The sequence below is a fragment of the Ptychodera flava genome, chromosome 7 (genome assembly GCF_041260155.1).
Source record: "Ptychodera flava strain L36383 chromosome 7, AS_Pfla_20210202, whole genome shotgun sequence".
Lineage (NCBI taxonomy): Eukaryota > Metazoa > Hemichordata > Enteropneusta > Ptychoderidae > Ptychodera > Ptychodera flava.
This window is the reverse complement of record NC_091934.1, coordinates 39,058,389-39,085,070: the sequence shown is the minus strand read 5'-3', so window position 1 is coordinate 39,085,070 and position 26,682 is coordinate 39,058,389. Positions and strand designations below refer to the sequence as shown.

Sequence of the window (26,682 nt, the reverse complement as noted above, 5' to 3'; positions counted from 1 at the left end):
AAACACACGATGGATTTTATTTGCGTTTAGGAACCGTTTTCTAAGCGTGTTCGATATTCGCTATATGCAAGCAAATAGTGGACAAACTTTACAAAGACATTGAATTCCCGTACATACACATTAAAACGTAGACTTGGTTCAAGCATGGTTACTCTACCCCTCCCCCTACTCTACCGTGGTTCAAGTCGGTGAATTTCTAAAAGCAAAATCATTTACAGCAGTTTCCCATGTGTCTCTCCTTTTTTTCATACAAACCTATCTGGAATTTGGCAGCCCAGGCCAGGTTTTCCTAGCGATTGAACGCGTTACCTTTGAGTCTGCGCAGACGTGAGTTAGTTTCCTTCGGTTTCTAAACGGTGAAAACAACGATGGTGGATCCAATGGCATGTTTTTCGAACCTGAACTTTCTTGTATTTTTCTTAAGTTCGTCACCAATTCCTGAATTTCTTTCGCTGTTCCTTGTCAACCTTGTCTCAAAGGTCCACATGTTTACATGACCATACTAGTTCACTCGAATATTGTGAATGCCGTGAAACTTACAGATCGAGGTTCCAGATCGAGCAGTGCATAAGACTTCTTTGTCCACAGTGGTATTGGGGAACAAACTGCAAACGATCTCTCGAAACAGCCCAACGGCAGAAAATGAAGTTTGAAATCGGGCGAAGGTAAAGTTACGTCACTGCCACACAAAGAAAGTAGAAAAATTTACCAGTTTCATTTTTTCAAAACATGCAAAGTCCTTTGCTTAGTTTTGTACTTCAAAGTTTTCCCATTTTGTTTGGTTTGTTCCTGTTTTTCGTTTTGGAGAGCAATTCGAATTTCAGAGAAATTTCTCTGGCACATGTGTCTGACCCTTCGAGGGATACCCAAATGTATCAGTGTTTGCCGTCGGACTTCAAACGTATAAAACGTCTCGAAATACCCAGTATGGCCTTTAAGAAAACAAACGAAAATATCGGAAAATTCATCAAAGTTACAATTGCTGGCAATTAGAAGATCGGATGTAAAGTTTGATGACATTTTCATCACTTTTGTTCAGGGAAACTAGTGTATTTTCTTATATTGCTTCGTGTTGACAAGTTGCATGGCACTCAGGCACGATTTTTGCAACAGAGCAACGGCTAGTAGGATCGGCGGAGTATAGTCTCCCTAACCAACAATCGCAAGCGAATTTCTTGCTTATGTGCAGCATGGTTGGAAGGTGATATCTGATTGATCGATTGTCACTATTCACAGCAGCTTAGGGAGTCTATTTGTGTATTTAATTATAACGGTGAGATTCAGCCAACCAATTGGATAACAGCTTCCGAGACGCTGCACATTAGCATTTTACCAAGGGAATAAAATCAATGGAAAATACTGCGAGAGTTGTCGCCATTTTCCCTTCATTGATCATCAGCATTATCGGAAGGACACGATAGCTGAACATCGGGTATAATTTGACGTTAAAACTGAAAAAAAAAACAGGCTATAACTTTTTTGTTCTTAAAAGTATTTTAATACAACTTTGCTTTTTCTTCCGTAAAAATCCGATTTTAATTTTTCTTATTCTAAATAAAGGATGTTGTTAGCAATGACGTCATCACAGGCTTATTTTTAAAAAAAATGACCAGAAGGTGATGTCTCATTACATGTGTAAAAAAATCAGCGAAAATCCTTTTACTTTCTGACGCAGTCAAAGTCTCCTTTGGCAGCTGTAAGAAGAAAACAAAACACATAAACGTTAAAGTTTGAAGTAGTGTGTCAGTATGACTGATCACTATGGAAACGAAGACAGCATTCTGAGAACTAGTCAGTCTTTCCTTTCAGACCTCATGCCGATCGATTAAAAGTTCCTTGTGCAAGAGGGGAAACAAACGTAAAGTGCGCCGCCAGCGGTAGCGATGAATACGGCGAGGTCTTTCTCGCCTAACCGCCAGCAGTGCATTTTACTTTTAATTCTCGAACGGAGCGACATGGTCGTGAGAAAGTGAGAACAGAAACTCACGCTGAAATATACCTGACGACAGAAAGTGCGAAATAAATGTCCTTATCGTATGAGGGCGATGCCAAGAGTTAAGTGAAACCATCGCAAAAATGAATTAATGGTCATGACCATGACCATTGATTCATTTTCGCGATGGTTTCATGTATTGTGTCTAAAACCAGGGTCGAATATATGCATGGTTTCACATTTATTCAGTATCTTACAACATGTCAAACAATATTTGTAGGGTCTCGTATCAAACAAAATTCATGAAAAATGGCCAACTTTGTCCCTTTAAAACCGAACAACCGAAAATCGATTTAATATGTACAAATAAAACTGACTGACAAATGCTCCTTTTCCATTGAACAATTACTAATAGGTGGGAGTTTCGTATTTACTACTTCTCTGACCCAGCCTTTGCATCAAAATGGGGAGTTATGCTGAACCCGAGAATACTTTAACTATTTTGATATTTCAACACAATGTCATGAGCTTTAGAGGATTGCGCTTGACATGTGTGTGTGTGCTCGGGTAGCCAACAAGACTCTCTGGAATCACCAGTTTCGGGTTGATCCTCTACTTGGAACCCATATGTTGCGGAGCAAGACTCTTCTGAATCTATTGCTAAACTAATGACACCGTCCCAAGCCCTGAGAGCCATGTGCGAGCATGCTCAGAAGTCGTACAGCATAACTTGAAAATTGCGGACTACTCACCATGCTCATGTTGTGATTTGGTACAGAGACCGTAGTATTCACCACTTTCCTTCATCATGTGTAGATGCTCGCTGAACCATTCAGGCACGTTACTGTCCTTGCGGGTCATCATGTGGAGGGTTCCACCAAGACCACATGCTACATCTTCGCCGAGTTTCTCAAATCCGTGAGCATCGGCTTCCGCTGGGCTAGGGTCGATCAGGAAGGCAGCAGCCAACTGACAATATCGAAATGTAAAAATAATCAAACATCTTTCTATGAAACTATCTTTGAAGCAGAGCTCGGACGAACAAGATTATGGTTTCCGCGATTCCTTTAATGGAGTGAACGACCTTTAATTTTCTATCGGGAGTATGGGTTGGGCTTAGTATCCTCTCATGTTGATAATCACATTTTTCGTTTAACATTTGAAGTAGTACTTGGCCTTGAGAGAAATCAGTTAACTTCTAAGGAAACGACTCTGTCAGAGACAACATGTCCAGTCTCTGTATCAAGGGATACAGCGCCTAAACTTGCATTAAATTTAAAACTCCTCAATGAACTTGTCCTTCAAAATGGCCACTAACCCTGTGTGTACTCTATCCATGACCTCATCTATTTACGGAAACGATCTATTCAAGAGAAAAATCTGTTTCAGAAAATCAAGACCGCGAACATTTTCTTTAGTTCAAACACTTATAAACGAGTCCAAGCTAGAAGTAGTTGGTGAAGTATTGAATACAATTTTAGTGTCCCACAAACCTTTTCTATGGCGCATATTCTACCTTTAACATTGTGGAAATGTAATTTTTTTTTATTTTTAGTGGATTTTTTTGGGTCAAAGGAAAATGTCATGGTGTCTAAACAGAGAGCAATAGATGAAACATCCTTTGGTGTAGCTACTGGTTGTTGCCTCCCGTCAGATTTGCTTGTGGCTTTGTGGTTTGGAAATGCTGAGTATCTATTAAAGGTCAATTAGGGCGTCGAATTGAGTCTATAGCTTTCTTTCTCTGTTGTTTTTAGCTACTATAGGCTATTGGGATGGGTATCCGTCTGGCGTCCGTCGTCAGTATGTTTGTCTGTCTGTCTGTCTGTCTGTCTGTCTGTCTGTCTGTCTGTCTGTCTGTCTGTATGTATGTATGTATGTATGTATGTATGTATGTATGTATGTATGTATATAATAATAATAATATTTTTATTGCTTGCTTGTAAATATAGGATTTACATCACATTTGTGGCAATAAAAGTGTGATACAAAAATAAGTTAAAATTTTCTTCAATAAAGATAAAGTATTACAGTATAATAATAGTAGCTAATAATAAATATAACTAGGTATTTCTTTGTTTATATAAAGTAAAAATATAATCTGCGAGTTGTTCATTAAAAGATAACTCTTGTTTTGTTAGTAGAGAAATAAGCTGATTTTCAGTATCGTCGTTTGGGAAATTTATTTTACTGAAAAAGTTCTTTCTTTGGACTTTGTATTTCTGACAGATTAATAAAAAGTGTGTTTCATCTTCAATACTGTTGGTGTTACACTGATTGCAGTATCTTTCAGTAATTGGGGTTTTTGGAACAGTGTGTCTCCCTTTTTCAATTGCTAGATCATGATTGCTAATGCGAAGTTTGGTGAGTAATTTTCTTTTCTCACCTTGTAACTGTGTTAAGTAGGGTTCTAATCTAAAATTACGTTTTATTTTGGCATACATTCTTAGTTTACTATTTTCATCAGTGATCAAATTTTTCCAAAAGACTTCATAATTGTTTGTTAAATTTGTTTTCATTAATCCAGTTATAACTTTGTGGTGTTTAAGTGATGGAGCTTTATCAAGGAGAAAGTCCATTCCATTGTCTTTAATTAAAGCACTTAAACAGTTCAACCAGGATCTATTGTTAGTGTTGTTTACCATTTGCTCTAGAAAAGCTTCTTTAGCAAGATTACAATGTGGCAGTTGTACGATATGAAGCAAGTGTTTAACAATATTAAGTTTGATCTCAAGTAGAAGTGGGAATTGTCCTAGTTCACCCCTCACAGCATGTATGTATGTATGTATGTATGTATGTATGTATGTATGTATGTATGTATGTATGTATGTATGTATGTATGTATGTATGTATGTATGTATACGGTATGTATGTACGTACGTATAGTATGTCCGTCAACACCAAAAACACGCAAACCGCTGCACATTTCAGCTTGGTATTTGGTGTGTGGATGCATAGATGGGATTTTGTTCAAATGATGTCTGCATCGCCAAAATTATGCAAATGAGTTTACAAAATGTGAAAATGGTCAAGAATTAATATCTCAAGAACCACAGTTTTGATTGCTTTGAAAATTTGTGTGCAAGTACCTTAGGTAAACATTACACAGTTTTATGAATGTTGTGAAGAAATCCTTAATTTTGTATTTTTGCTGAATTTTTTGGTGATTTTTCTCATTTTCAGTAAAAATTCTTCTTCTCTGAAACCGCCGGCCCAATCGCTATCAAATTTGGATTTGATATTTGCGAGGGTGTTACTCTTCTAATTTGTTGAAATTATGACAAAATTGGGAAAATTACTATTTTTGAGCTATTTTGTCATTTTTGGTCAAAAAATCTTAAACAATATTTTCTTTTTAAAACCCCTTGACAGACAGCTTTTATATTTGGTACACAGACGTACAGAGATGACAATAGTTAGAAATGTGGAAATTGTCGTGAAATATACAAATTTGTATTTTTAAGACAATATTGTTATTTTTGGTCAAGAAAAGTAGTTCTCAAAATTACTTGTTTGATAGCTTTGTAATTTGGTATATAGTCCCGAGGGATGTTATTAGATAAATTTTCTGCTCAAAGTGTTGGGAAACCCCCAAATTTGTATATTTTAGGTAATTTTCTCGGTTTGTGACCTTAAATGACCTACACCAACCCAGGATATGTTGTGAGAGAGTTTCGAAGGCTGTGAACATAATTTTGTCATATTTAATATCAATTTGTAGTAAAATTTGATCCAGAAAACAAAGTTGAGGTAAATTTTTTCATTGCGAACCAATTTTTTGCAACTTTTGCATGTAAGACACACAAGAACTGATAAGAAATTTTGATCCAGGATAATTCCAGATGTGGTATCCCCCCCCCCCCCCCCAGTGGAAGGCATTTCACTATCTTTAACTGATTTAAGTGTTGTTTACATTCGAATGATAGCACTCATAGCATTAATTAAAACATCCGCAATGTTGTAAATACATTTCCTGCCAGCTGGTTTTATGTAAGGGGTGGAACATTTGATATTCAGGATGGGGTAGGGGCTAGAAGATTGATGAGGTAGCATTACTTTTTACTAGATCCATTGTACATTTTTTCCCACTCTTTATTTTTTCCTCACTCTCCCACCTTTTCTTTTTGTCAAGCTTCTCTGGCTAATTTTTTTGTTGACATTTGCTTATGTATGTAGGATCTGCTTGTGCCATTGCTATAGAAGTCGATATGCATGTTCCTCTGTGCTAAAGATGACCTCCAGTAACTGAGTTGGAGACCTTATTTGCTTTTGTCATTCTTGTTTTTCCTGGTTTAAATATTTCTCGAATGGACCAATTCAAATCGAATGTTAGCACACTGTCCTTGACGGTATTTTTGTATTTTTTGGTCAATTTATGCCATTTTTGGTCAAAATATTTGTTTCTCAAAAGTTGCTCACTTGATAGCTTTGATATTTGGTATACAGGTTCCTAAGCTTTATCTTAATGTAATATATCGAAATTATGATGAAATCATCAATTTTGTATTTTTGCAGCTAATTTTGCCATTTTTGGTCAGGCCATCCTGAAATGAGCTATCAAAGATATCCACTTTCTTCATCAATACATGTGTCACAAAAAAGTTATTCTCTAAATAACACAGAAGAGCTCTGTTGGGTTGCTTGTATTTTCAAAACCGCTTGTCAGACAGCTTTTATATTTGGTTTACAGGTCCCTAGGATGACCTTAGTGAGATAATTTCATACAGTCAGGAAATACTTTATTTTGTATCCATGTCTATAGTAGCTTCAGGGACTTTGGCCCTATGTTTAAATTTTGTTGTACGCAGTCTCGAGCTTGTCAACTCATCCCGCACAAAATGTAGACTGCATTGTTATAGTTGACAAGGGAATTCTGGCCCGAACTAGAATAACAAATGCTATCACAAGTAACAGCAGTGAACTTGGCACCTACGTACGCTGTGTGTTCACAAGCTAAAATGTAGGCATTGTGGCACGAACTTGCAACTGACATACAAGAAAAAGAATTGGTGAAAAAAATAATAAAAGATGACAGCTACTGGTCCTTGCAAGTGGATACGTACCTCTCCACTTTCAACGTTTGTGAAGAGTTCCTCTCTGGTTTCATAGTAGTGGGCCTGGTCGGGATGGAGATGGGCGCCCTTGAATGTGTGCTCTTCGGTGTCTTCGTGTCCAAATTCTTCAAGATCTTCTTCGTGGCCCTCGGCAACGTGAGCCAAACAGTATTCATTACTAACCCAGCCGTTAAGGAAACCTTTGGATTAAAGGGACAAAAGTACCGGTGCAATTTAATATATATTTGAAATCTCTCTCTCTCTCTCTCTCTCTCTCTCTCTCTCTCTCTCTCTCTCTCTCTCTCTCTCTCTCTCTCTCTCTCTCTTACATATTCTTGCCCCGGACTCTATCCTGAGAAAGCTTGTACATAGTGAAAACAGCGTGTCTTGGTGTCATTTAAGTTCAATATAGCATCTGTTGCTACTGCCGGCGCCAGTTGTGTCGACCTTAGCATCACACTAGAAATACGCCCCATAGCATGCACTCACACGCAAAATTAGGTGTGTACGTTTATATGCACGTTCAATATTATACACACCAATGTGCTTGTCTCCAATATTGTTCATGTCAAAGCCGTCAGGGTTGCCCTTCTTGACGAAGAAATGGGCGTTGTGTTCGACGTGGGCGAAAGCTTCCGTGAAGGCGACGGAACGCTCACGTTCATGACTTCTGATCCAGGTCATACAGGCATCGTAGTAATGGTTCATCAGACCTGTTGAGAATGTTACAGACAATCTGATAACTCGCGTATTCCGAATTGTGAAGAGTAGTGCGAATCGTTGCCAGCTTGCATGGTTGTGATTTTTACTTGTATTTTATATTATTTAATGTATTGTTTAAGGAAGAATGCGCCTAAATTCGGAATCTCTACCACTTGTTCGGGTTCATTTTAAAGATCTTGGTGTAAGAAAACTTTTCACCGCCTTAGTTTTTCGAAAATCGATTTTTTTTTTCTTCTCCATAGAGTTAACAAGGGATGGCGGCCATTTTTAATTAAGAATATTGGTAAATCTTGGGTAATTTGTTTCCCTACTACAAAAATTTGGACGGTGACCCCCGATTTTTATTCTTGATTTTGAAAAAGAATTGTTGAAATTTTCCTTAAGGAAATTTTAAGCGAAAGTTTGAGTCTTTCACCTTCGAGGTGCATGCTACCTTAAGTTCACTGTGTTGGTACATTATAGGTTTTACACCAGTTTAAAGATAAACTTGTCTCTTTTTTGTCCCTTTACCCTCAGCTATTTTTTTAAATTTCATGTTGCTTGGTCAGGGCTTGAAATTAACTTTTTTTCCCTGGTAGTCCATTTGGGCTACCATTTTCTGAAGTTGGTAGCCCAGTGACAATGGCTGGTAGCCCATGTATATTTTAGTTTAGGGATATTGTTTTTTCAATAACCAGATAAGAAAAAGCAATGTTTCAAGATTCTGCCCATGAAGTGAATTTTATAGTCATTTGATATGAATACTTGCACACCTAATACCCAAAGGAAACAGGTATAAAGCCCCAAAAATGTGTCTGGTCCTTGACATTCAGCAAAAGTGATGCGACGACGCGGTTTTCTTTTTTCCCCTGTTTTAATTTTAAACTATGCTGGTTTGGCACTATTGGTGCAACAGTTATTGTCTTTTATCACTGGCTGCATAATACTTCTATTTTCGTTTTCGCATTTTGGACATGGAGACAGGGATATCAAGGATAGCTTTACTGATGAGTATGTAAGCAAAAAAAAGCCACGACGCACAGGTTCTGAAATGACGTACACGGTGACCAGAAACGATATGTTTTTTGGCTTAATGGACAACAGTGATACTCAAAAGTTTGGTGACCTATTGACAGCTCGTTTCCCTCAGAGTTGTACGCAATTTTGTCGTCATGACAACGACCACGACCTCAGCACGACTAGACATACTGTACCAGGGCTTAAAACAGAGCATTTGCTTTCTGTAGGGAGGAGGCATATTCTCTGTAATTGATACATTATGATCAAAATTCAATGAAAATACGTTTTCATTGCCCTCATTTTCTGTGCCTGTCATCCAAGTACATCAACTGAGATATTGAAACTTGGTTGCAAAGTTTCACTGCACGGCTGTCTTCGTAATTTGTATAACAAAGTCATAGTCTGGCCTTACTCACATTACTCTGTCCAACTGGATTTAACAGACATTTCTGTCAGGCCCATCCTTGGGTCAACTTGAGAGACATAGGCCTTAAAGGGAGACGGTAGCCAGGAATTGCTTTCGAGCGTAAAGTTATACCTACCGTCACCAGCTCTGGAGTGTTCACCGTGGACGTGAGAATAGCAGTTGGAGCGAGTGTCATACATGACAGCGCAGTTCTTGCCGGCATGCTTACAGACTGAAAAATAATAGAGGTAAAAAGGGGATCATAAACATTTAGCACATTCACCAGTGATTTCTTAATGAGAGACCTGACAGCAGAGGGCAGATACTTGTAAGAAATCGTCATACGCCATGTTTCTACAGTAGAAAAGTGTCTGACTTGGAGCTGAATGCGCCCTGGAATGAATCTTCGGCCTCTCAAACTCTGAAAAATTTTGCCAGTTAACACCCGTTCTGTCATGCCTTGATTTTGTGTAATCGAAAATTCAGTTTTCGACCACAGAATGGCGACCACCTTGTAGTTGCTGCTCTAATCAGAAGTTTCAATAATGGCCTGATTTTTATCTCTGATAATGAGTTGAAATAGTTGGACACCTTCCTTGCTAAGTTTGCCGACAGTTTAAATCCATAATCGAGTCTTAAACAGATGTAGGAACAAAACATTTAAAAAATGTATCATGGGGATAAAAAGTTGACAATCGACACGGAAAATTCGGCAAAATAGAATTTCCTTTGGGAAAAGTCATCCGTATAGTTCAGCCTCACAGGTCTTTTCGACTTTAGCCAATGTTTAGCTGTGACCTTTAGATTCAATCATGCAGTGGGTTCTTGTATTTTGACAGACACGGCATCTTTTAAAGATTTTAATTGAGTACCGATTTTAATGTCAGTTGTACCGACTTAATCGTCAAACTTGACCCATATGCATAATTTGACACACATCTATATATATTTTCGTTCCTAAAATCAGTCGACTTCGGGAATTTCCGTAAAAGTTGCAAAAATTCAAATTTGTATCAGTTGATTCTGACTCAAACTAACATCAATACAGTCGAATCCCCAGGTCATAGTTCAAAGGTCACGACTCTAACATCAATACAGTCGAATCCCAGGTCATAGTTCAAAGGTCACGACTCTAACATCAATACAGTCGAATTCCCAGGTCACAGTTAAAAGGTCACGACTCTAACATCAATACAGTCGAATTCCCAGGTCATAGTTCAAAGGTCCCGACTCTAACATCAATGTAGTCGAATCCCCAGGTCATAGTTCAAAGGTTCCGACTCTAACATAAACTTACCTGCATTGACGACGTCAAGACTGAAACCTCTTATCTCGTTATGATCATCTCTGAAACAATCAAAAATGGTTGCAAAGTAAGCGACGGACCATCTGAGTATTGTAGCCAAAGCTGCAAAACACCAGGGCTGGCGCTATGCCAACACAACGGAAGAAGTCAGCCCACGGCCCGCGGGTTACAATAATTGCAGTTGTTTTTAGCCCAGCCATAAAGTTTCTAAAAACATGCGGTGTATCTACACAGCTTATAAGTATTCTTCAGCGTTTTATTTCAAACCTACTGAATATTTTTCCAAGTGAAACGGACACCGAAACCTTTGTAATAGTTTGCAATTTTTATTATTTCTATACTTGATCATCCTGTCTGACGGAAGTCTGATGATCCTTCGCTGCGCATAACTTGTTACATCCGACGTAGCTACAGTTGAACGCCAGGTATGTGGAATCGGAACGAACGAAAACCAAAACTATTTGTACCAAAAGACAAACAAGTCGTTCTTTCTAACCCCAAGCAAGATTTTTGGATTTTTGTATTCATTACGAGTTCTTGGGCATGTTAAACCTACATTAATTTTGTGCCTGCGAACACCGATTGCCTTACAGGTCAACAGACTAATTGTACAAATTGGTTTCTCTTTTTCGGCCGATAGCAAAGGAGATAGACTGAGTGATCCGTCGCTCAAGAGCGCTCTATGCGCTCCCTCGTAAGAGGGTAGAGAATAAAGAACGCCCTCGAGCGACGGATCTTTCAGTCTACAAAGGAGATAATGCAAGCGATGTTCACTTACATGTATTCTAAGGCACAGTCACAGAAAAGGGAAGCGGCGAAGGTGTAGACACGGTGGCTTTCCTTAGTTTCGCGGACCTCCTTCAAGAATCTTTCTCCCATGCGCTTGCCGAGAAGTCGGAAAAGGAACATGTTGCGGACAAGGCTGCCAGTTGGGCGTTGGAGGCCGCTCAAAGGTCCGGCGCCGCTTGCACCGCCGAGAAGCCTGCGGAGGAACATCAATCTTGCGAAGGGCTTATCGGCGAGAGGACCATCACCTTGTCCACTCAGAAGTTTGGCAATTGGTCCCAATGCTCTCTGTCGCATTTCTTCCTCTTCACTGCTGCTTATACCGCCCTCATCGCTACTGTCAGCTTCCTTTGCCATGTCGCCATCATGGCCAAACAGGTTCTTCGGAGAAAGACATAGAATTGCAGGAAAATATACGAAAAAGTACATATATTGAAAAGAGAATCGTAATATAATCTTGCGTTATGACATCCACGTAAACGTTGGAAATTGGACATTATAAGATCTGTAGACAACAGGTATAAGCTTATATTTTGCAAAACACACTCCTAAATGTACGGAATGACCCATCGCCAGGTTGGCGGACAGATATATATATATATATATATATATATATATATATATATATATATATATATATATATACAGAGACAGACAGACAGACAGATAGGTAGATAGACAGGCAGATAGAAATGCCAAACCTCTGAGTTCATATTTACATAAACCACTTTTCTCTATACGAATCAAATGGCAAGCAAATAATTTGATAAACCGAGAGCAAACGACAGAGGAAAGTCACGTACTTCAAAGAAACAGCTTGTATTTTTTTTTATTTTAGATGGTTAAGGAGCAACGTTTAAATAAGTCTTGATCAACAAACTCTAGAGGGTGCTATACAACCTCTCTATAACTCGAAATTGATCCTGACGGCGGTTTGTCTTATCTGACTTCCGGTGTATGTGATTCGACCGCCAGTCGGCTTATCAGTGATAGATTTATGTCAGTCATCAATATCGGCTGATCTGTCAATCAATCTTGTGATACCACTCTTCGAAAGGGTGGTTTGCAAACATTTTGCCCCGAATCCTTTTTTAATCAATCTAATTACTTTGACTGTACCATTCTTTGAAAGGGTGGTGTGCAAACATTTTGATTCCGAACCCTTTCGTGTACTCAGCGATGGTCTGATGCATACATTCAAGGATCAAATGAAAGATTCAAAAATGACATACGTATGCGAATAAAAGGTGGAATCTAGTTTTAGCTCATAATTTGTTTTGTATATAAATACCAAAAAGAGCTTATATGATGAGTCGGTGGCGTCTGTATGTCTGTATGTTTGTGGGTGTGTATGTGCGGATGTATGTCCGTCACACACAAAGGCTCCCATACCGCCAAAGCTACCATCTCAGTATTTGGTGTACAGGTAGATGCAGGGGTTGAGATGTGAATTTGTTCAAATGAACATGTCAGTGTCAAAAATGTGCAAATGAGGTAAGAAAAAAGGGAAATCCTGCAAATGTGCAGGAGTGATGGCATGCCAGTGACTGAAACAGGCTTGAGTCATTTCCTGTCATTGTTTATGAACTGTTACACATTAACAGACCTGCTCAAGCCATAGACAGTAGAGGGGGGAAGACTGTCTATGTTCAAACTAAGAGGGGCTAGCGGTAGTGCTATGCATGTTGCTTAAGTTGACCTCCAGTACCTAAAGTTTCAGACCTTATTTACTTTTGTCATTCTTTTTTTCTGGTTTAAATATTTCTTGTTGTTTTTCTGATTGTACTGTGCAGAAATCATTGTCATAGCATCAACGTAGAATTTTCCTGCACTGAATAGATAAAAACAATATTTATTGTTGATCTTTGGTATCCATACTGGTATATACCAATTCTGATCAAATTTGAGCGACACCGTATATCTAAGATTCTGACCTCGTCACTTCAATTTCTATGGGTTTTTCGCAATACGGTAAAGCCTGCAAATATTGTTTCAAAACACACTGGGACAAAAACCCGAAGAAAACAAAAGAAGCATACTTCTAGGGCATGGAGGAGGTCGCCATCAAGAGGTCCCCCAATATCATCTTCAATTCCTATGTATCCATAAGCTGCAATGTAAGTAGTAAATAACAAACGAATAAAACGTGATGAACGCAAAATAGCTGAAAGAAAGGCTAGAAGTCGTGCAGCGACGGGAGACAACGCAAGAACGCGCACTGAACGGGCCAGCTGGGCAAACATATAGGATTAAACGCAACTGTGGCCATAGAGCCACAACTTAGACATAGGGAAGTCTATCAATCAACATTTGAAAAACAAATTGCCCGTCGAACGATGACGCTACAAAACAGAAGTACAGTGAAGTATATCTTCGGGCACAGACATAGCAAAAGACAAAGACAAATATCACTTTGCATGTATCTTAAAACATATTTACGCGCTATAACACAGTAATGAACAGGGCAAAAATATTTAAAGGACAATTAATTGTGTTACAAACATTGCTTTTAGTATTTTAGCTACTATAGACTATAGTCTAAAGAAGCTATTGGGATGGGTATCCGTCCGGCGTCCGTCGTCAGTCTGTATGTATGTATGTATGTATGTATGTATATATGTATGTATGTATGTATGTATGTATGTATGTATGTATGTATGTATGTATGTATGTATGTATGTATGTATGTATGTATGTATGTATGTATGTATGTATGTATGTATGTCTGTCTGTCTGTCTGTATGTCTGTCTGTATGTATGTATGTATGTATGTATGTCTGTCTGTCTGTCTGTCTGTCTGTCTGTCTGTCTGTCTGTATGTATGTATGTATGTATGTATGTATGTATGTATGTATGTATGTATGTATGTATGTATGTATGTATGTATCTATGTATGTATCTATGTATGTATGTATGTATGTATCTATGTATGTATCTATGTATGTATGTATGTATGTATGTATGTATGTATGTATGTATGTATGTATGTATGTATGTATGTATGTATGTTATGTATTGTTACGTGCAGAGAAAACGAAACAAAAGGGGAACTCAGCAGTTTCCGTATAAAACGAAATTTATTGCCAAAAAATAAAACTAATAGCTGAGTTAAGGGATAGAGAACAAGCTTTAAAAGTGTACAGACTACTTATCTCAGCTGGGACGGCAAAGCTCCAGTCTCAGAGTTGTAACAGTCAGTCGGATGAATGAACAGTCCTTTGGCTTGCAGGCTTGAAGTCGCACAAAGTCCACAGTATAAGTCCAGCGTGGCAGTGAAGGTCTTGAAAAGTCTTGAGAATGACTACTGCTGGAGTTTAGTAACACACAAGAGACACGATCCCAAAAGTCTGACTGGGAGCTGTGCACGTCCCTTTTGTAAAGGCATATAAGAACAATCTAGAACTTTTATTGACATGCTAATTCTGTTCTAAAATTATCTCTCTTACACAACTAATCAACTTTCCAGAACATTCCAAACATGACTAATTGAATTCAAGGTTGTGAGGTCATTAAGGGCAGTGACCTTGAGAATGTTCTAGACTAATTGAACTCAGGTCATGATGAGTGTGGGGGGAAATGACCTACATAACACACCCCCTCTTCAAAAAAAAAGAAAATTTTTCAAAGAAAAATCTTTCTTTTCAAATGTAATCTTGAAATGTCAAGATTAAACTCCTGTAACATTAAACTCCATCTTAGCAATCTCTGATTTTTGCCTTTAAATTTCTGCAGAAAAACAAGAGGGTTGTGATCAATATAAACCACTATTGGCTGATTTGAAGAAGTAACATAAACTTCAAAATGCTGTAAAGCTAATATCAAAGATAAACACTCTTTTTCAATTGTAGAGTAGTTTCTCTGGGATTTGTTAAATTTGCGTGAAAAATAGCAAACAGGATGATCTACACCATGACTATCCTCTTGCAATAAAACAGCACCAGCAGCCGTATCACTAGCATCTACAGCTAATTTGAATGGCAAAGTGAAATCTGGTGCAGACAACACTGGGGCACTTTGCAGTATGGCTTTAAGTGTATCAAATGCCTGTTGGCATTGCTCTGACCAAACAAACTTTACTTTCTTTTTAAGTAAGTTAGTCAAAGGCTCAGTAATTGCGGAGAAATTTGGACAGAATTTTCTGTAGTAACCAGCCATACCGAGAAAGCACATCAGTTGTCGTTTGCAGTTTGGTATGGGAAAACTTGAAATGGCACTGATTTTGGCATCAACAGGTTTTACCTCACCCTGTCCTACAGTATGTCCGAGGTAAGTACCCTCGCCCAACCAAACTCAGATTTGGCAAGGTTGACAGTCAACATTGCTTTACTCAGTCTCTCAAAGAACTTCCGCATGAGCTTGATGTGTTCCTCCCAGGTGTCACTATACAGGACGACGTCGTCAACGTAGGCTGCACACCCGTCTAGCCCGGATATGACGTCGTTGATCATCCGTTGGAACGTTGCCGGAGAGTTCTTCATTCCGAATGGCATCACCTTGTACTGGAACAATCCGTCTGGTGTAACAAAGGCGGATATTTCACGAGCACGATCCGTCAGAGGGACTTGCCAAAATCCCTTCAGTAGGTCAAATTTCGTCACATACTTGGCTTTCCCACTCGGTCGATGCAGTCATCAATCCTCGGGATTGGGAAAGTGTCTGTCTTTGTTAAAGTGTTGACCTTCCTAAAGTCCGTGCACATACGATAACTGTGATCTGCTTTGGGAACAAGTATGCACGGCGAACTCCAGTTACTTTTACTTGGTTCAATAAAGTCATTGTCCAGCAGGTATTTGACTTCTTCCTGGAGATATTTTGCTTTTGTTGGATTCAGTCTGTATGGATGTTGTTTTACAGGCTTACTGTCCCCAACATCAACGTCGTGATAGATGACGTTCGTTCTCGTTGGAACATCTTTAAACAGGTGTTTATATTCATGGAGGCAGTTCTTTCACCTGTTGTTGTTCTGGCTGGAGGTGTGCCAACTTTGTAGACTCCAGCTTCTCCAGGATTTCTGAGTTCTGAAGCTTGACCGAGCCCAGCTTTGAGTTTTGAGTATTTTCACTCAAGTCAGATTCAGTATCACTATCTTCATAATGTTTTGAACTGACTGGACTGACAGGCTGAGTTATAGTAGGATTATCCCTATCCAAATATGGCTTAAGCATATTTATGTGACATAGCTGTTTTTGTTTTCGCCTGTCAGGTGTTATTATGATGTAATTTAAATCACTCAATTTCTTATCAATTAGGTATGGCCCAAAGTAACGAGCATGGAGTGGTTTGCCAGGAACCGGAAGTAGAACAAGAACTTTTTGACCTGGTTCAAACTTCCGTTTTGAGGTGTTTTTATCATATTTGGTTTTCATTGACTGCTGAGATGACTCAAGATTTTCTCTGGCTAATTCACATGCTTTAGAGAGTTTTGTACGAAAATCTGACACATATTGCAAAATATTCAGACAATCATCATCGTCTGATAGGAATTTCTCTTTAACGAGCTTAAGTGGGCCACGGACTGTATGTCCAAATACAAGCTCAAATGGGCTAAAACCAAGAGACTCCTGAATTGACTCTCTAACAGCAAAGAGCAGATAATGAATTCCTTCATCCACTGCTTCTCTGTGTCAAAACAGTAGGTCCTAATCATGTTTTTCAAAGTTTGATGAAATCGCTCAAGAGCACCCTGACTTTCTGGATGATAGGCGGATGACCTATACTGTTTAATGCCTAGCTGATCCATTACTTGTTGAAAAATTCCAGACATAAAGTTGGAGCCTTGATCGGACTGGACACATTTAGGGAGGCCAAATAAAGTGAAAAATTTGACTAAAGCTTTCACTATAGTCTTTGTCTTTATATTCTCAGTGGTATGGCTTCTGGGAACCGAGTTGATGTACACATAATTGTCAACATGAACTCATTTCCTGATCTTGTTTTTGGTAGGGGCCCAACACAGTCTATTAGTATCCTACTAAATGGTTCTGAAATGCAGGAATTGGCTGTAAAGGGGCCTTTGGAATGGTCTGATTTGGCTTTCCTACCATTTGACATGTGTGACAAGTTTTACAGAAATGTGCTACATCCTGCCTGAGATTAGGCCAATAAAAGTGACTGAGAATTTTATGATAAGTTTTCCTTACTCCCAAATGACCAGCCCAGGGCGTTTCATGGGCCAGGCGCAATATTTCAGCACGATAGGGCTTTGGAACCACAATTTGATGTTTTATAGCCCAATCGTCATCAACCAAAACATCTGGAGGTCTCCATTTACGCATGAGAATACCAGACTTTGTATAATAGGAAACAGAGCTATCTGAAGTTTTACCTTCATCATCTACCCTGTCAAACAAAGACAAAATATCTGGGTCTTTGTGTTGTTCTGCAATGAGATTTGATCTAGAAAATGTCTGACTTTGGTCAGCAGAAGTTTTACTGGAAGTTTCAAATCCACGAGGGATAACGGAATGATCCGTGTCAAACACCTGACTGAGAAAGGTGTCATTTAAGTCAACATCTGTGACATTATTTTTGAGAGTATTTTGATTCTCGGAAGTTTTCTTTGACATGGCTCGAGTAATAGCACATGAAGGGAAAAGGCCGGGAATGTCTTCCTCTATTGGCTCTGGATTTTGATCTAAACTAGGATTATCAGTCACAAGTGGATTAGTAATGACCTTGTCCCCAGCAAGGTCGTTTCCAAGAAGAAGGTGAATCCCTTCAAAAGGCAAAAAAGGCCTAATACCTAAAGTCACAGGTCCAGAAACAAAGTCCGAAGACAAGTAGACATTATGGAGAGGAACAGGAATGTAGTCATTACAATCTACCCCCTTAATAAGAACTTTAGAACCTGAAAATGACTTTTCAGAAAACGGCAGGGTATCTGCCAACAAAAGAGACTGGGAAGCCCCGGTATCTCTTAAAATTTTGACAGGGGTAGCAGAAGAAAAATCACTAGAAAGTGATATAAAACCATCATGAATAAATGGGTTCGAAAATACCCATAATGTTATCTTGTGAAGAATTGACCTTGACCTCATTAATTGGGGATAAGAGGGGTTTAACCTCAGAAAAATGTGTTACACACATTATTAGACTCTAATTGAGTTGATGAAGAAATAAAGCCGGTGGGCTTAGATCCACTTTGACCACTTTGACCTTCACGTTTTCTTTTCAATTTGAAACAATCTGACATTAAATGGCCGTCTTTCTTACAATAATTACAAGAAAGTGTACCAAACTGTTTGTCAGAAGGAGATTGGGACTTGGGATCTGATGATGTGGAGTGTTACTTGAATTTTGTGAACTGTTGTCATTTGATTTTCTACTGTCCTTTGAGAAATTCTTGGATGAAAAGGAGGAGTTAAATTTACCTGCATTGTTTCTGTATGAAAAGGACTGGGATGGTTTGCTGAGAAATGAAGATTTGTGGGTCAATGAATAATCATCGGCCAAACGTGCAGCAACCTCTAATGTATCTGCCTTTTGTTCATTGATAAACGTCTTGATGTCACTCCGGATGCACCTTTTAAATTCCTCAATCAAAACAAGTTGTCGTAATTTGTCATAATTCTGACTGACCTTTTCAGAAGAACACCAGCGATCAAACAGTTGTTCTTTTGTTCGAGCAAATTCAACATAAGTTTGGTCTTTCGCCTTCTCACAATCCCTAAATTTCTGACGGTACGCTTCAGGCACCAACTCATAACCCTTGAGAATTAATTCCTTCACAGAATCATAATTTGAAGCCTGCTCTACTGACAACTGAATGTAAATTTCTCTGGCTTTACCCACCAAAGCACTCTGCAAAAGCATAGACCAGGACTCCTTAGGCCAATTCAGACTCTGAGCAACTTTCTCAAAATGAAGGAAATATTTATCAACATCCTTTTCTTGGAAAGGGGGAACTAACCTGAAATGCTTAGTGATGTCAAACTTGTCCGAAGGGAAGAATTTTCCTGACTGTCCAAGCTCTAAACGTTTTATTTCTACCTGTAATCGCTGTTCTTCTAATCGCAATTCTTTTTCTCTCTGTCTTTCTTCCATTTGTAATCTTTCCTGCCTTTCTTTTTCTTTCTGTCTTTCTTCCATTTGCAATTCTTTTTCTTTCATTTCCTTTTCTAATTCCAATTTCTTAAGCTCCAAATCTGCCTGTCTCTCTTTTTCCATTTGTAATTCTTTTCTCTCATTTGTAATTCTTAGTTTCTTGATCTCCAAATTTGTCTGCATTTCTAATTCTAATTTTCTGAGTTCAGAGGTAGACTTGGGCTCATAATCTTTCAGGGTGGATTCCTCAAATTGGCCTAAATCAACTAGATGTTTGGCAATACGGTACTGTATTTCCCTCTTGCGCATAGATCTTTTAACTTCTACTTTAAGGAAATTTGCCAGTGCTATGAGGTTGTCTTTTCTGAGGGAATTAAATGTGTCCTGATCAAGGTCAGCCATAAATTCGTCTGGTTTAAATTCCGCCATGATTAAATTTCGCTGAGTTCACAGTATACAGTAGTTTTGAAAGGCTGTCAAAATGTTGTCAAACGGCTCAAAATATTCGTCTCCCGGACGAGCCCCCAATTTGTTACGTGCAGAGAAAACGAACAAAAGGGTGAACTCAGCAGTTTCCGTTTAAACAAAATTTATTACGAAAACAAAACTAATTGCTAAGTTAGGGACAGAGTACAAGCTTTAAAAGTGTACAGACTACTTATCTCAGCTGGGACGGCAAAGCTCCAGTCTCAGAGTTGTAACAGTCAGTCGGATGAATGAACAGTCCTTTGGCTTGCAGGCTTGAATTTGCACAAAGTCCACAGTATAAATCCAGCGTTGGCAGTGAAGGTCTTGAAAAGTCTGAGAATGACTACTGCTGGAGTTTAGTAACACACAGAGACACGATCCCAAAAGTCTGACTGGGAGCTGTGCACGTCCCTTTTGTAAAGGCATATAAGAACAATCTAGAACTTTTATTGACATGCTAATTACTGTTCTAAAATTATCTCTCTTACACAACTAATCAACTTTCCAGAACATTCCAAACATGACTAATTGAATTCAAGGTTGTGAGGTCATTAAGGGCAGTGACCTTGAGAATGTTCTAGACTAATTGAACTCAGGTCATGATGAGTGTGGGGGGAAATGACCTACATAACAGTATGTATGTATGTATGTATGTATGTATGTATGTATGTATGTATGTATGTATGTATCTATGTATCTATTTATGTATCTATGTATGTATCTATGTATGTATCTATGTATGTATCTATGTATGTGAGGCGTCCGTCCACTCAAATATCTTGAGAACCGCAGTACTTACTGATTTAATATTTGTTGTGTTGATGAAAAGTATGATTATGAGAAACTATTTTTGATATTGTTGAAAATATGAAATTAGCACCAAAAAGGCGTTTTTGTTAAAAATCTTCTTCTTCATAACCACTTGTTAGACAGCTTTGTTATTTGGTATACAGGACCCAAGAGATAACCCAACTTAGATTTGTTCAAATTGTGATGAAATATGCAAATCTGTATTTTTAAGGAAATTTTTTGTCGGTTTTGGTCAAAACTTTATTTCATCAAAACCACTCGTCTGACAGCTTTGATATTCAGTTTACAGATTCCTACAGATGAACTAAATATGATATATTGAATATATGATGAAATCTGCAATTTTGTATTTTTGGTGCAATTTTTGCCATTTTTGGTCAAAAAATGTGTTTCTCAAACACTACTTGTCTGATGCCTTTGATATTTGGTATACAGGTTCCTAGGGGTTGACTTAGTGCCATGTATTGAAATTTGATGAAATCTTCAATTTTTGTATTTTTGGGGTAATTTTTGCCATTTGTGGTCAAAATATTTGTTTCTCAAAAGTTACTCATCTGATAGCTTTGATATTTGGTATACAGGTTCCTAGGCTTTATCTTAATGTAATATATTGAAATTATGATGAAATCTTCAATTTTGTATTTTTGCAGCTAATTTTGCCATTTTTGGTCAGGCCATCTTGAATTGAGCTATCAAAGATATCCACCTTCTTCATCAATACATGTGTCACAAAAGTTATACTCTACATAACACAGCAGAGGTCTGTCGACTGTTGGGCAACTTGTTTTTTTTAAAACCCCTTGTCAGACAGCTTTAATATTTGGTTTTACAGGTCCCCAGGATGACCTTAGTGAGATAATTTCATAAAGTCAGGAAATACTAAATTTTGTATCCATGTCTATAGTAGCTTCAGGGACTTTGGCCCCTTTGTTTTAACTTTTGACGAGAACTATGAAATGTCATCGACTTTGAGCAATGTTTATTGCAATTCATATCCCGGGTCGATTTCTTCATCGCAAAATAAAAAAATGCAAATCAATTCTCAACTGCTGTGATGATACTTAAACTTCAAAAAAATTATAATGCTTGTAGATGTGCAAATCTTCCATGGCTGTGAGTATAAGAATTCAAACTTGCAATCGGGGGGGGGGGGGGGGGGAGAGAAGGAATGGAAAATAAAAAGTATAGTACTGTGCATAAAACATACACATTATGCATGCAGTGAAGTAATTTCAGGAAAAAATATCAGAAAAGAAACTTTGATGGTTTTGAGAATGACACATCTCAAAATGTTGAGAAAGCGTCTGTTTACAGAGAGTCGCGCTCTATAGAGTCTGTTACTCACCATGGGCCAAGAGGCCAAGGCACAGAAGCGCAAGTATGGAGAGACGAGCCATGGTGCTTACAGAACCGGTCCGATGCAAAATGTGCGAAATCTATGGCAGCTACAGGTAGACAACGGCCCTGTGCAGTGATTGATAATTCTTCGTGTGATTTCTTGTTATATCAGGCGATGCTTGTTGGAGATAACGGAGTTCTGCTGCTCGACCGGTCTGGTCAAGTGAACACAGCGGTAACAATGGGCAGCTCTGTTAATTTATAACTTTTATGACCCGCTCACACGATGGTCGAGGTCAACAAAAGCAAAAAATACCAGGCCAAACAGAATCTGTGTTTGATCTTTCATTTTTCATTTGAACGGAATATTTATTGCTCTAATTGATTGATGAACTGAAAAAAAATATCAGGTCAAGCTTCTGAAGTTATAGATGAACCGTAATATGCATTATGCTGAGTCAGCGAAGCACATGCCTGAAAAAATTTAATAGTATTATACTTACCAGGATATCATAATATAACAATATCATGTGAATAAAGCACCAGAAATCCATCCAGAACTCTAAAGGCTGGTCAATTTAAATGGTCATCGGGATGATGCATCCAGATAACGAAGCAAAGGTCGACGCTAAACTTTCAGCCAATCAAATCGCTCGTTGTAGACGCAAGAGCAAGATTCGTTGGAGAGTGGCTCCAGGCCTGGAATGCATCACACATTTATGCCTACGGTTTTCGAGATATTGTGTTTTTTGTTCACGTAAGTGATATTTTGCTCCTTAAACGAGGTGGATTTTTAAATAAATCACCCAATGAGTGGGCATGTCGAAGTAAATTGCAGGTAGAGTTTTAGAGGGCGCTGCATACGCAAGCCGTAAAATACCTGTGAAGTTCGCCTTTCCCTTCAAGTTCCTGATGCGTAAAACTGACAGAGCGTCCCAAACCATGCAGAATTGCCATTTGGGATTTCGTACTGAATAGTAAGAAGATTTTGACAATCAGCCAAACCACAATCAATAACAATCTGACCAACGCTGGTATCATCAAGTGTATGGTTTCCTGTTTTTAAAGATAAAAATGTCTGACTGTTTTCGTCCGGGGAACTGTCATGCCAACAGTTTTGGCAAAATGCCCTTGATTGGAAATGCTCTGTAGCTTACCTCTCTGATTGTCGTCAAGTGTCGGTAATTTTCGATTTCCTCGCCGTATCTCCTGGAAGACGGCCAAGCTTTTGTAAGTTTGGCTGACTCAGCAAAAGAGAGCAAACAATGGATGACCGCTTTGTATGACCTCGCTGAGAGAGCAAGACCATATCGCACCATATTGTAGGTGAGTGTTGTCATCTACTTTAGGCTTGCAAAAAGTAGCCAGCTGTATTATTGTAGATTTCTCATTCCCTGGATATTGTCTTGCACAGTAACAGAGCCATGCAAAAGAAATCCAGCCATTCGGTAAAATAACAAAAATGGATATTTCATGTGGTGTCAAGATAACACGATTTAGATCTGTTCTGACCTCTGGTCAAGTTTGACTACAAATTTCTAGGCGAGTCGAAACTGTAAGAAACCTGATATCCCTACAGTCGTTTGTTGTTGTTTTCTTACGTTTTGTCGGAAAAGAATGCCACCCGTAATGTTCTCACCTCGGCTTTGATGAAACCTTTTCAAGTACAGTGACGGAGCGCGACCGAGAAACCTACCAGCAGCTAAATGCTTCTGCGGTGAATGTCATGTATTTACATTGGTAATTCAGCAACGGGTGATTATCGAGCTCGGCCATTTTGGAGAGCTGTGGTTATCCAGGGCACAGCACCTGGTTTGCGCCTTTTTAGTCCCCATGGACACCGGTTTGGTCATGTCCGTCCGTCCGTGCGTCCGTCCGTGCGTCCGTGCGTCCGTTCACGCAGATATCTCAGAGATGCCTGGAGAGATTTCGTTCAAACCTGGTACAAGGATTATTACCTATGCCATACATATGCATGTCGATTTGTTTTACGATCCGATCCAATATGGCCGTCTTGCGGCCATTTTTTCCCACTGTATTTGATGTCTGTGCGTATGTTCACGCAAATTTCTCAGTGATGCTAGGAGCGATTCCATTCAAACTTGGTACATAGATTACTCTATATGTTATACATATGCACATTGATTTTTGTTTTGATCCAGTCTAAAATGGCTGCGTGGTGGCCATTTTGTTTCCTATATTTGACGACTGTGCGTTCGTTCATGTAAATTTCTCAGCGTTGCCGCGCGCAATTGCATTGAAAGTTGGTACATATATTAATTCCTATCACATATATATGCATGCCGATTTTTGTAACGATTCGATCAAAAATGGCTGTGTGACGGCCGTTTTCTTTCCTGTATTTGATATCCGTCCATAGAGTCCCCAGGTATGATCCACAGGGGTTCCAGGATGGTATTAATATTAATACTGTGTCCATGCATAGGGGCTCATGAATGCAGATATCTGAGATATGCCAGTGCCAATTCTTTTCAGTCCCCGCGGACACCGGGGACATAAGGGTTTGGTCATGTCTGTGCGTCCGTCCGTCCATCAGTGCGCCCGTCCGTACATCCGTGCGTCCGTTTGTCCTTTCACGCAGATATCTCCAAGATGCCTGAAGTGATTTCATTCAAACTTGGTGCAAGGATTACTTCATACGTCATACATATGCACGTCGATTTGTTGTGTCATGCGATCCAATATGGCCGCCGTGCGGCCTTTTTAGTTACGATTTTTTCATGTACGGACCATAACTCAGGCACATCTCAACCGATTTTATTCAAACTTGGTACAAATACATTGACCTATGTCATGCATACGCACGTCAATTTGTTTCACGATATGATCCAATATGGCCGCATGGCGGCCATTTTGTTACAATTTTTGTATGTACGGAGCCATAACTCAGGCACGTTTTAACCGATTTTATTCAAAGTTTTTACAAGGACATTGACCTATGTCATGCATATCCACATTGATTTGTTTTGTGATACGATCCAATATGGCCGCAGTGCAGCCATTTTGTTATGATTTTTTCATGAACGGAGCCATAACTCAGGCACATCTCAACCGATTTTATTCAAAGTTGGTACAAGGACATTGACCTATATTGACGTATTTACACTAGTATCATTTAAAGTTGGCACAAGGACATTGACCTATGTCATACATATGCACATCAATTTGTTTAACGGCATGTAGCAGTATCATTTCAATTATTGAATTTTCGTAATTAGTCTGATATGTCAAGAAATACTGCATCAAATTTCATGAAACTTGGTACAGATGTTCAGCTCACATTGCTCTAACAGAGAAAAAGATGTTTATCAGTGTCAAATTAATTAATGTGTAATTGCATATGTAATGAACTTTCCTTATTAGAGTGATAATCCACAAACACAGCATTAAATTTGATGAAACTTGGTACAGATTCTGATCCCATAGTGTTTTAAATACAAATCAATGACACTTAGTGGTATCATTTATATATATATAAATTAATTGCTAGTTTGCATTTATATAATTCATTTTTGTTTTTAGGGTAAATATCCAAAGTACTGCATCAAACTTTATGAAATATGGTACTGGTGATAATCTGTCAATGTTAGGATAGGATGCAAAAATGTTTGGCAGCATCCTGTAGATTAAGTACTAATTGATTCATTTTAATGACCTTTTGTAATTACTATGGCGTCTTTCATTGGTTTTATGTTTTTACCACTATGAAACTCTTTTTTGGCCATTAAGCCCCATCTGTATCGCAGTATTTTTAATCACAGACCTAATTAATGAAGAGGACTCTTTCCTCTCAGAGGGCTTGTAATTAAAGTACAAGTGGGGACTGTGTCATTGTCAATGACTTGTTATTCATGATTTTGAAAGAGGATGATTGAAAGATTCCTTTAGTAAAAGTTTGAGCAAAAGTTTAAGTCTTTCACTTTCGAGGTGCGTACTACCTTAACATTGGGAGCGAAACTTTGTGCACAATGAAAGAAGCTGTGTTGAGCGCTGTCAGGCAGAATTTATATATCTGACTTTGATGCAAAAGTCCATACTTCAACCTGCAGTCACTATCGCACTGTACAAAATTTAGATCAAAAGGGATGGTTTCAATGTAGGACCCTCACAACACGACACCTCACGACCCTTTCAAATTTTGAGACAAGGCGATTCGAAGGACATTTGTTGAACTGACTGTTACCATAAGAAGCACGACACGCAGAGACACTATTTTATGCCGTACGCTTACTGGCCTCAGAGTGTCAGTTTTTTTGTTTTGTTTTTTGTTTTTTGAGCAAAGTTTGGAACTTCCAGTTTCGAGTCGTGTACTGCCTCAAGATATTTTTAGATTTTTGTATTGTGTAGACTAGGAAACCAGTCAGATGATCAAGAATAATGTCAAAAACCTTGTTACACATGTGATAGCACAACATAGCAGGCAGGGGTTGTGTTAATGTAGTATGCGCCTCGAAAGTGAAAGGCTTAAACTTTTGCTCAATCTTTCAACCATTCTCTTTCAAAATCAAGAATAAAAGTCGGGAGTCAGCGTGCAAATTTTGGTACTAGAGAAACAAATAATCCAAGATTTACCGATATTTGAAATTTAAAAATAGCCATCATCCCTGTGTTAACTCAATGGGGAAAAATAAAAATTTCGATTTTCAAGACACTGAGAAGGTAAAAAGTTTTCTTTCACAAAGAGCTGTAAACTAAGCCCCCATAAGTGGTATATCAGAAGAGAAGTTTGAGAGTTCAAATATCTGTCCCCGAGGCGCATGCTACCTTAATTAAGCAAGGTTACTCTACTTAAAGTAAC

The 26,682-nt window shown here is 38.6% G+C and overlaps 1 protein-coding gene across 1 annotated transcript; it reads right to left on the bottom strand.

Annotated features, from left to right (window-relative positions):
* Positions 1-1,475: 1,475 nt before the first annotated feature.
* Positions 1,476-22,063, bottom strand: LOC139137504 (uncharacterized). Its single transcript, XM_070705650.1, has 9 exons — positions 21,871-22,063; positions 13,244-13,314; positions 11,197-11,585; positions 10,410-10,459; positions 9,249-9,344; positions 7,524-7,697; positions 6,994-7,184; positions 2,686-2,902; positions 1,476-1,694 (listed from the first exon to the last, which is right to left on the bottom strand). Exons 1-9 carry the CDS (start codon positions 21,920-21,922, stop codon positions 1,660-1,662), a joined length of 1,275 nt encoding a protein of 424 aa, XP_070561751.1. The 5' UTR covers positions 21,923-22,063; the 3' UTR covers positions 1,476-1,659.
* Between the last annotated feature and the right edge of the window lie 4,619 nt (positions 22,064-26,682).